The sequence below is a fragment of the Lathyrus oleraceus genome, chromosome 1, assembly GCF_024323335.1.
Source record: "Lathyrus oleraceus cultivar Zhongwan6 chromosome 1, CAAS_Psat_ZW6_1.0, whole genome shotgun sequence".
Taxonomy (NCBI): Eukaryota; Viridiplantae; Streptophyta; class Magnoliopsida; order Fabales; family Fabaceae; genus Lathyrus; species Lathyrus oleraceus.
The window spans coordinates 60,666,730-60,678,840 of record NC_066579.1 but is presented as its reverse complement, the minus strand read 5'-3'; the positions used below and the strand labels follow the sequence as shown (position 1 = coordinate 60,678,840).

At 37.3% G+C, this 12,111-nt stretch overlaps 1 protein-coding gene across 1 annotated transcript; it reads right to left on the bottom strand.

The window, feature by feature from the left end:
- Positions 1-6,153: 6,153 nt before the first annotated feature.
- On the bottom strand, positions 6,154-7,155 carry LOC127091346 (uncharacterized). The gene has a single exon (XM_051029967.1). The coding sequence runs from the start codon at positions 7,153-7,155 to the stop codon at positions 6,154-6,156; it is 1,002 nt and encodes a 333-aa protein (XP_050885924.1).
- Between the last annotated feature and the right edge of the window lie 4,956 nt (positions 7,156-12,111).

Below are 12,111 nucleotides of genomic sequence, written 5' to 3'. Positions count from 1 at the left end.
CATTCTAAAATCATACTCCTACCCCTACAAGTCCCCCAAAACAGAACTTAATGGCCGCTTCTATTCTTCCATCACTACAGTGCATCTTGCAACAGAACGGCTTGCAGAGGGAAGAAATTATTAAACTGATAAAGCACATAGAGCAATCTTATGCAGGTAAGAATACAGAATCAATAGAGGCAGGAGCAGTTGATATTCTGCAGGCACCACCTGCTACAACTAGAGAGAAAGAGCTGCATTTGCAGGTGATTCAACTCCAACAGAGCATTGGAAGCCTTGTCGACGAATTGCAGAGACAAAAGATGCAAAATGTTCAGTTAGAGAGACGGTTGAGCAGTATGAACAACAAAATTGAAAAGTGAAGAACAAGATGATGAGCTTTATCATGGTTTGATTAATCTTGGGGGATGGGGGCATATCTTATTACCATATATGAACTTGTGGTTGCGGCAGACAACAATTTCTGAGATGTTATTCCTTGAGTCAACCTGCCAGTTTAAACCACGAGTCGGCATTGCATAGCAGGCCAGCAACTGCAAAACATCATAACAGAGAAACAATACACAAAAAAACAAGTAGCAGATGAGCATTTAATCCACAACATTAACCTGCACCAAATCAAGCAAAAACGACACAATTCACATTACCTGCATCTTACAAACATAACAGTGCAAATGGAAGTTTTAGTCCTCATCACATCATTATCAAGTCCAAATAGCAGCTTCTGTCCCGACAACACGGTTACCGCTGCCAATGAAGAGATTCAAGATTTGTCATTCAGATTTGTTCTCTCTTGACCTTGATGGAAAGATCCTGAACAAGCATTATGATGTAACCAATCATGTTGCATCATCGTGCCGAAACAGAAGCATAGACGAAGTGAAGCCTTGTAGCACCAGGTTTTGGAGCTCGCACCAATTCGTGCCGCTTACAGCAGAGTACATCTTATCCTTGTCAACCGTGAATGGATGCAGACTTGTTACTGCAACATTAAAGCCATCATACCGTTAACAAATTGTAAATGGAATAGAAAACCTTTAGGGGACGTTAACTTGGATTTATGAATAACGGAAACTTATGGATGGAATAGAAAGCACCAGCTATTAAAATCAACCAGCGGCCAATGCAATTTCGTGCAGAATTCCAAACTTGACAAACCTGCAGCGGAGAGAAATGAAGGTTAAGCATGTCAATCTAACAGAATTCCACAATCAACATAACCTGTAGGAAGCCTAATTCCGCAAAAATCTTCAACAAGACATCAAACCACTCATGAATTTTCACCAAGTTTTCACTGCAGTAAAACACAAGTAATTAACAAAGCGTTAAAATTCAAAAAGTAACCCAAAAGGGATTGAGACGAAATCAAAGCAAGAAAGCATAGGTTCACATTACCGTTTTCAGATCGAGTACCAAATAAGGCAGACCAAAATCTGAGCACCCTAAAGGGATTTCGTAGAGACGCCCTTTTGATCTCCATGGGCCAATCTGAAACCCTAGTTGTTGAGTATAAAAGGTGAGAGGGGAGAGGACGAAAGGAGGAGAGGAAAAACCCTAAATCTTGGAGGCGGAAAAAACCCTAAATTTTTCCAAACGAAAAACCCTAATCTTGGAGACGGCGAAAAATCCAGAAGAGAAGAGGGAGCTGTAGCGAAAAACCAACATTCTCCACTGAAAAGCTGCCGTGGGAGTTCTTGGAAACCACCGCCGAAGGTGAGCATTATTATTTGATTTTCTTTGAGAACCATGGATTTGTGCATTTTAGGGTGAGAGTAGGGTATTGTGAGGTTGGTGCAAGCGAGTGAGAGATGACGAGAGATTGAGAGTTCGAATGATGTCGAGAGTGAGAGAGATTGAACTAGGGCGAGTGAGATTGAGGGAGTGAGATTGAGGGAGTGAGGACGACGAATTATTTCTGGGTTCGGCAATGCGTTATCACTCTCTTTTTCTTATTTTATTTATTCTTTTTTTAAAACAGACAATTAAATCCCACCAAGTGACCATTTAATTTTTTCAATTTGTCATTAACTGTGGTCTGTTGGTATTAGTGTTCATTAATGTATGGTTATCCCCACCCAACAGCCAGGCGGCTAGGGTTACCCTTTGGGATTCCTCCATTGTTTTAATTAGTTGTCCATTAACAGTAACCCACCTCTTTTAATTAGTTTTTATTCTAAACTATCTTCAGCTATTCCTGTTCATATATTCAAGTTATTATTAAGATAACAAATGACCACAAGTGGCCTAGTGGAGAGAGAGCAGTTTCATTTTCTATAGTGAGATGGGTTTGATACTTGGGAGTAGCATATCTCCATATTTTTATTTTTTATGCTTACTATTTCATTTAAATTATTATAATTTCTTACTCTTTATTTTACTTTTATATTTTTATTAATTTAATTTAATCGTTATTTAGTTGTTTAGATTTTTAAATGTTTACTTTTTAGATTTAATTAATGGTTGACTTTCCTGTATTGAGTATTATTCGATTAGTCGATTTTTGTGTGTTAGTTAATTTAATTAGGTTATTGGTATCCATGTTCATACCTTTACATATATAAATAATCGCATTCAAATTCGCTAAATTTTCGATTTAAATTTCACTAACTTTCCATAGTTTCGACATTTAATTTCATTTCCTCCCATTAGAATCTAGCATTCTGGTGGAAACCCGATTATATATAAAATTAATTCGATATATGTATAAAATAGTAAAATTAATTGTATCCCTATAATTTTATTTTATTTTTAAACTATCTTTACAACCCGATTAAATTCCTTTTTTTAAACACGAAAGAAGAGGACCATTCGAATCTTGCATTCCGGTGGGAACCCTCGAATAATCCATTCCGAGCCACGCGTTTTGGGTTAACCATTCATTCTTTTCCTTCATTCTTAAAACACTTAATAATTAACTTGGACAAAATAAGGGCCGTTGGGATCAAGCATTCTGGCGTAACCCTTTGAACATTTGGTTCTTATCAAGTGTTCGTTGTCCATTAAATAATTTTCTTAAACTTGAAAGAAAAGGACCATTGGAATCTAGCATCCCGGTGGAACCCTGACTTAACGATCTCGGGGCTTATGTCTCGTTCTTATAAATATTCGTCTTTCAAACTCAAAAAATACTTAATTCCTACCTTAACACTTTTTCAATAAAAGATGGAAATGGAACATGGTGTATACCGTGCACTCTTGAGATTAAGATTCAAGGTGGATGCCTTGCCTATCTTAGCTCCCGCCATCGTCTAGAATTGTCAATACGGTTTCTTCAAACCCCTTTCTCAATCAAACCTAAAAATACTTAATTATTATTAAATATTTTTCAAATAAGATGGAAATGGAACGTGGTGGATACCGCGCACTCCTGAGACTAGGATTCGAGATGGATATCTCGCTCATCCAAGTTCTCGCCATCACTCAAAATACATCCAACCAATCAAACTCTTTTCTCGCCGCCGTGCAACTAATCAAGAAAACCTTTTTCATAAACGAAAGATATATTGCCTTAAGGTGATGCAAAACAATGTTTCGGCCACGATTGTTGAGTCGAGATAAGTGACATTTTTCCGAATGTAGATTTGTAAATCCATTCGATGTGTGGTATACGTCCACTCCTCATCTGTTTTAGGTAAAACAATGTTTTCATCGATTAACACAATATAGCTTTCGCTAAAATCGACCAACAAACAAACATTTTTCTACCCAGAACTACGTAAGCCTTGACTTCTCTATTGAGATACGTAGGAGCAGAATTTGTAAATCTTGCCAGGCCCACTAATAAAAAACTTAGGTTTAGTCTCCTTTGTTGCAAAAATCCAAAAACATTTCTTCCCTCTTCTATTCTTTCTCTCCCTCATTATAACTTGAGAAGACTAACATAAGCTAGCATTTAAAACGAAACTAACTAAACGGTTCCCGTTGAATACAACGGACGTGAGGGGTGTTAATACCTTCCCCTTGCGTAACCGACTCCCGAACCCTGATTTGGTTGCGACGACCAATAATCATTGTCGTTTTGTCTTGGGTTTTATCGATATTTCCTCTTTCCTTTTTTAGGAATAAATAAAGTTCGGTGGCGACTCTGTTCAGTCCATCATTGCGAGCGTGCGATTGCGCTTCGCTTAAAGTCGTATCCCCATTTTTCGAGGTGCGATAAGCCCCGTTACCATTTCACTTTGTTGCAACATTCTTAGATCCCTAAAATTAAGGTTGAAATTCTAGTTATCAGACTTTGGATGTCACACGGGTTGATATGACATCCAATTCTGCACAGACAGGAATTATGCAGAACTTAAAAGTAAGTGCAGTAAATAACACAAGTACTTGTTTACCCAGTTCAGTCCAACATGACCTACATCTGGGGGCTACCAAGCCAGGGAGGAAATCTACTATTAGTAGTATCAATTCAAAGCTAAACTCACCCGTTTACAACTTATCACTTAATCCCTACCCAATGCAATTTCAATCTTAAACTAAGATCAGAGTTCCTACTCACTCCCCCTCAATCACCTCAGTGATTACTATCTTTAAACAATATTAAAGACAAGTTAAAGTCACACTTCAAACAACTCTTGATTGTGCTTCACAGCTTTAATCAAGATACACAGCACTCACGCTTAAAAGCTTTGAGCGACACAACACTTACAACTCAATGAACACCCTATGCCACAGCAATCATTTACTTGATAATGGCTTGGCTTACAAGTTACGTCTAATACAAGACTCACAAAAATACAGCAGTGAAGTATGATGGACACATAAAATCTTCACGCCTCAAAATCCCCAAAAACTGAATGAAGGAACGCCTTCCTTTTTATATTGCAGTCCCTGGGCTTTTGCACCTGTATTCTCCTGAATTTAAGGTCACACGAGTTCCCATAAATTCAACATTTAGGTTACTAACAAATAGGCTATTTGTTAGGTTCATTAAATGTAACTTGGTTGTTGGTTTCCTGGTTTTTCTCTAAGCTGTTGACTTCCTGAAGAATAGCCCAAGAAAAGCTGAAACAGAAAACTGAACAACCTACAATATAGCATATGCTGTCAGGAATGAATGTCACGACATTCAGCTCAACATCAAGGTCCATATGCTGAGTCTGTTTTTCCAGAAAACAGACTGTACAATTTTGCTGACCTGTACATGATCAAAATGACCATACTACAGTAACAGCTTAAATTAATAAATGTTAAAGTGTCCAACTTAACATTTACACATTTGGCCTTAAGTTAGTTCTGTTATTCTCTTGAAGAACAAACTAAGTTACATGCTGAAGTATAGCAGAACACCACTCTGTCTAATGTTCAGTAGCTGCTGTCAGTGATGAATGTCATAACATCCAATTTGACATTCAGTCAGTAGGCCTTATGCCAGGTCTGGTCTTTCCTTGATAACCAGGCTGGAAATAAATACTAAGTTCTAACAGAACACCAGCTGTTCTATTTCTTAGTATCTGTTGACAGGTATGAATGTCACAGCATCCAGTTTGACATTCAATAAATCCCGTGTTAGCTAATCCTGCAGTAACTACTCAAGTGTGTCATGACATCAGTCAAGACATCAAAGTACAGTTAGATATTCTAACCTACAATGTAGTCACACATACATACTATGTCATGACATCAGTCAAGACATTTGTAACCAGCTAGTGTTTTACCATATAATGCAGCCAATTAAACACCTACAAAGGTGACCAAGACGGTAATGCCGTAACCACTCATCTTTACTTATCGCGGTAGCTAGACAATGATGCTCCATAACCTTTAACTCAACCTTAAAGGTTCTATTGGCAGCCATCGGCGCTTCTAGAATCAACACACCATTTGAATCCAAAACGCATAAAATCTTGTCCTCAAAACGAATTTTGTATCCTCTTTCAAGTAATTGACCAATGCTTAAAGATTACACTTAATTCCCGTTATATACAAGACATCTTTGATCCTTGAATGTCCACCATTCCTTTTTCCGATCAAAACATCTCCTACCCCTTCGGCGCTTAAAGTGGTGTCGTCGGCAAATTTGACTTTACTTTTTGCCGCTTAATTGATTTGTACAAACCAATCTTTTCGACCCGTCATATGTGTTGAACAACCGGAATCCAAGTACCACTCGTCTCTCCCTTGGACTCCATCACGAACGGTAACCAATGCACTTCAATCCAAATGCGTTTTCTCGCTATTTTCCAGAACGGTACAACTGTTGTCCCGCAATCTATCACTACTGTAGTTGCTGCCCGGAACATCCGTAATGCCATAACTCTCCTCCGTGATCATTACTAGAAGTGTGTCCTCATCATCTACCTCTTCCCTAGCAACCTTGACTTCATTATTGTGATTCTCATTCAATTTACCACGACACAAATTTGCAAAGTGTCCAAACTTTCTACACTTGTAGCATTGCACCTTACTCATATCACGCTTCTTAAAACCATTGCTATGACCACTATCCTTGAAGCTACTTTCACCCTTTTCACTCGTCGAATGCTTTGAATTTTGCGAATCGTTTGAACAAAAATTCTGAAAATTTGATTTACCTCTCGCCATAAATTTTCCTTTCGACCTCTTATTCTTTTCATTGAAACGCGCTTGCAAAGCAATCTCTGTTTTGGCTTTTTCGACGCCTCTCTCATCCATCCTTTGTTCATGTGCCTCTAACGAACTTTGCAATTCATCCTTGCTCAAAGTTGTTAGATCCTTTGATTCTTCAATAGCCACAACTATGTTGTCGAAACGCGACGTTAACGAACGCAATACTTTCGATACAACATTCTGCTCAAGAATCATTTCCCCACAAGATTTGATTTGACTAACTAATCGGGTAATACGCGTAATATAGTCATTAATATTTTCTTTGTCTTCCATTTGTGTTAACTCAAACTGTCGCTTGTAAGTTTCTAACCTTACAACCTTCGCTTTGATGGCACCGATATATGCTTTCTCCAAGATTTTCCATGCTTGCTTCGCCGATTCAAAATCGTCAACCTTCTCGAAATTATCGTTATCAACACACGAATGAATCAAGAATAGGACTTTGTAATCCTTCTTCTTCTCTTCTTTGTGTGTAGCTCTTTGAATGTCGGTAGCCTCTGCCCCTAATTGTGTAACTCCATTGACGACGATCTCAAGCACCTCTTGATAACCAAACAAGACCTTCATTTGTTTCGCCCATTTATCATAGTTCTTCGAATCAAGAATCGAGAGATTGGTGGGAATTCAATCATTGGAAACGGTTGCCATTGTTGCAGCGAATTAGGATCAATAACCAAAGCTCTTGATGCCAAATGTTAGAACATAAAGACTCAAATTGAAGGTTTGACAATGGTTGCCATTGTTGCAGCGGATTAGGATCAACAACCAAAGCTCCTGATGCCAAATGTTAGAACATAAAGACTCAAATTGAAGGTTTGACAATGGTGGATGATAAGAAATTGGGGAAGATGAAGTTGAGAAAGAATTAGAGAAAACAGAATGATATTGGATGAATAGTAAATTTGACATTAATTGGAATTGGGAATATTACAAGAGTATTTATACATTGAGAAAATAACAAAAAATACAACTCAAAATACAACTAAAGTGATCCAACAATTAAATTCTGTTATTTTTGGAAAACTAGCAGGTAATAACAAAAATTTAATTGCATTTAACAAAGTTATCTTAGTTATGGAAACATCTAGTGCTTTTGAATTTGTTTTATGCTTTTATATTTTGTGTAACATTGTGTTTAGAGGATTATTAGAGTTTGTATGGTATTTCCGTAAACTTAGAAAAGTAAATATCTTTTATAAAAAAGTTGTAATAAAATTGAAAATATAATTCAAAAAAATATTATCTAATAGGCCATTATCATATACCATCACCTAAATACACTATGATAGACCACCATCTAATAGGTGTTTGTCATATACTTTTAGGTTTCTTCTTTTTTTTAAGAGTATTAGGGGTATTCAAATGGCGATAATAAAAAAATCTCAAAAAAAAAATTGGGAAAGAAAAAATTTACACCAACGATAGTTAAGGAAAAAAAAGGATTCTTACATAAGTCGTAAAAGCTAACGTTGGCATGCAAAATATTTCTTGTTATAAACTGTTTTCAGACTTTCAATTTAATATTCCATAAAACATCCAAAACACTGCAAACAACCTCATTGAATAAGATATCATTTATAAGCATCCAGATGCTCCACATGACAGTTAGCCAAATCATCCCTACTTTTCCTCTAAAGGAGTTCTTGATCATGTAATTACCCCTCCAAAATAAAAAATTATGTCGCGTCGAACCATTTTCCGTCACACAAACATCCAACCATTCTTCAAAGACCCGTTTCATCTGGATAAAACTTGCTGAAAAGACCCGTGTTGATTTGTGAGGTCAGTTGGTAATCCTGAAAGCAATCTGGGGCGTTACATAACACTTTAGCATTGAACAAATGATCCAAAATAAACTTGATCATCACAATAGCAACTAACAACTTCAAGGCAAAAGATGAGAAAATAATCAATGGGCTTACACTCAACCTACAAATACCTCATTTAGTAAGATTTGAGCCAAATATTTCCATTGTTCACTTTTCTTTCTGTATGAGTGTATCCATATATTATTCTTTAATCTGGTTTGATCTATTTTCGATTAAGTTATCTGGATTGACCAACACACACTGAGACAATTTTTTGTTTATAACTTTGAGCATTTGTAAATCACCCTATAGTAATAGTTATATCCACTGCTACTTTCATCCTAAGCCTTTCTTTCGGTGACGTAGCCTAAAAATTCTTAGCCATATTACTTGAAAGATCTTTTCTTTCCACCCTCTCTTTGGAGTTAGGTAGAAGTATAGTTCCTAAAGTGTATGAAAAAGATTAAGTTTGGGGTTTCTCTTGGAAGTGAGCAAAGTTTTAAGTTTGGGGTTGAGCTACTAGAGAATATGATCCAAAATTTCAAAAAAGTTATTATGAAAAGAAGTGGAAAAAAGACACTTCTTCAAAAAAAATGAATGATATTATAAGAAGGATCAAAACTCTCTAGTACTATCAAAAAGGAACAAAGAGGTATGATGTTAGAAGGAGAACTAGGAACCTAATCCAAAGGTTTAAATCTACTTTTCTCAAAATATTCTGCCCTAACATAAGCCAAGTTAAAACCTGAAAAGTCATCTAATGTGTGTGTTGTGATTTCTATAATGAAATATATTAGAACATGATCAAGCTAAGTTTATTCAATTTTGCATGTTGATTGAGGGATAACCCTATCCATTGAGTGAGTTATATTGAGCAGAGAGACAAGTTAAATACCCGTCGATGTTGAAGACGTTTTATGACTTTGTTTGATAGAAGTTGGGAGGTAGAACAATGGTCAAGTAAAAGAAATGTTTAATTTAGTGATATTCGATTGTTATTGTGCGACTTGTTATCTGTTGAAATATGCAGTTGCAGGCGAGTTGCTTGAGGACAAGCAACGATTCAAGTATGGGGTTGTGATGACAGTCCGTCATTGCATATGTTTAGTCAAAGAATCGAAGCAAAACAAGTGAAATTCGAGCAAATATGAAGAAAAATGACCAAAGAATACGGGGAAAATAGCTAAGTGTGTAAATTATGAACTTATTAAAAGTTTGATTGAAAAAAGAGAAAAAGCGTGCAGCCACTGGAATAATCATGCACACTATCACGCATGCGATAAGGCAATTACAACTATATCATGCGCGTAATGAAGAGTATCATGCACGCAATGGTCACTTTTTTGTGCTTTTTTCTGACACATTCTGGTCCATTCCGTCGCCTTTAACAAATGATTTTCTGCACTTTCACAAGGGGTTATCAAATTTGGAGATCGAAGCACGATTTTGAGGGCACAAGTGGAGATTTTTAGAGCATTTGAAGAAATTTGAGGCTATCACTTCAAGGGAATCATCATGTTATTTTTATCTAACAATTATGGTATTGTTAATTACACTATGAGTAGCTAAGCTTCTCTAGGTTAGGTTGTGCTATGATGAACCTATTTCTATATTGTTGGATTCTATGTTGATTTGACCATTGTATGAACCTATTGATCTATAATCTTATTTAATTACTTCTTGTTTGTAATGTTTTTTATGTGAGATACTCTTTTTATATGATTTTGGGCACATAGAGAATACTGATCATTAGTTTATGTGTTAGACCTAGGGCAGTTGTTATACTTACGCTGGTTGAATAAGGATAGAAGACCCCGAGTAATGGCATAAAGAATTAATTTTCTATATATCGCCTAACCGTTCTTACATTGACTATAATGGCTTTGTTAATTCATTGTGGGGTTATAGTGATTAAATCATTCATATAGGGTATCAAACATCAATAATAGAGGAATAAGGGATTCTAGAAAACAACCTGATCGCTTTCATGATATTGTTTATTCGTTTATTTACTTTTCGCACTAAAACTTGACCCCCCCCCCTTTACTAGTTTTTATATATTGCACACATTTTGTCTTGCTTGGAGACAGGTCATGTGGATTCGATCTTTTTATTACTTTGACATTATTTGTACACTTATCTAGAAGTAATTTCGAGGTAGCCTACTGTCGCAACCTGAAAAAATACAGTGCGCGAAAAAAACAACCGGCGAAAGAAAAAGAGAGAAGAGTCGCCACCGTGCGTTATTCATCCCAAAGGAGGGAAAGGAAACGCTCAAAGTAAACCTGAAAAAAGGAGAGGACAAGACGGTCTCGCAACCAAATCTTGGGTTCGGGAGTCGGTTATGCGAAGGGAAGGTATTAGCACCCCTACGCATCCGTAGTACTCTACGGGATCCACTTTTGTAGTTTTTGTCTAAAGGGTGTGGGTTTACCTAATGTGTTTATTTACTAAAAAGGTTAAGAGAAATGACTCGCGCGGATGTCGCATCCACTGCATACGTATCTCATCTGAATATGAGAATCAGAGTCTCCGTAGCTCGGCTGACCTATGGGTTGGGGGATGTGTGCTCGCTAAGACATCGCGTCTTATGCCTACGTATCTCATCTGGAATGAGAATCAGAGCAAGCCGTAGTTCGGCTAACTATGGGGTTATGGATTGGGTTTTGGACGAACGACGTTACTACGCAATCTACCGGATGCTCGACCTTTGGAGACTTACTCGCCTGTAGTAGAAGGAGTAAACGTGTTGCTTTGGGTTTTAGGGTTTGGGATGCTCGAGGGAAAAAGGCAGTCCTTGACGAAGGAAGCGCGCTACCTGCAGGGATATGAATACAAAACACAAAACATGTATCTCAAAGTAAAATGCCACCAAGGGGCTCAAACGTTGCCTCCTATCGAGGTCTTCCAGCTAGGAAAGCAGTAAAATGCGGGAAAAATGTAAAAGTACCACGCGGATAAAGATCCGAAGTAACAACAATTAGAGGAATGGGAAACCCTGAGATCCTTCCAAGCTAATGCCATCAAAGAAAAGTGAGTCAGTACAGGTAATCGGAACGAACCTCCAAGGGTTATCCCACAAATAAAGTGGGAAACCACGCAAGTTATCCCTGCAAAAGTCATGTGAGCCCTCACAAAAACTCAACAAAAGGGTTAGTGAAACACCATAAGCATTTTTATCATGAATAACAGTATGGTATCAGAAACCTCAAACCCTGTGGCATACACTCAAAAATTAAACGGTTAAACATTCCAGGCATTGTTTATACATTCATATACATATTAAACCCATGGGCGAAAAACCTAATGAAATTCATCCATCATACCTCATACATTCAGAGTATTCAACTTCAAAGCAAAAGGTAATGGGAATAAAGGCAAACCTGATTGGGGAGCTTGATTGAAATTGAGTTGCACCCGTGAGGTTTACAAAACAATCTTCAGGGTTTATGTGAGGCAGAGGTGATTCTGTGTAGTTGAGTTCCCTTCAGGGTTTGGAGGTTGCTCTGAACTCTGTTGGCTTTTCTCTCACTATCTTTTTCCTCAGGGTTTTGTTCCAAGGAAACCTCAGAGTGTTTTGCTTCTCTTCCTTCTTTCTCTAGTGAATCTCCCAGTGTAACTCCAAGTGTCACTCCTCTACTGAAACTTCAGTATTTATAGACTGATTTTCGTGGGTAATGGGCTCAAATGAGGGAGACCCAAGTCCAAAATAATT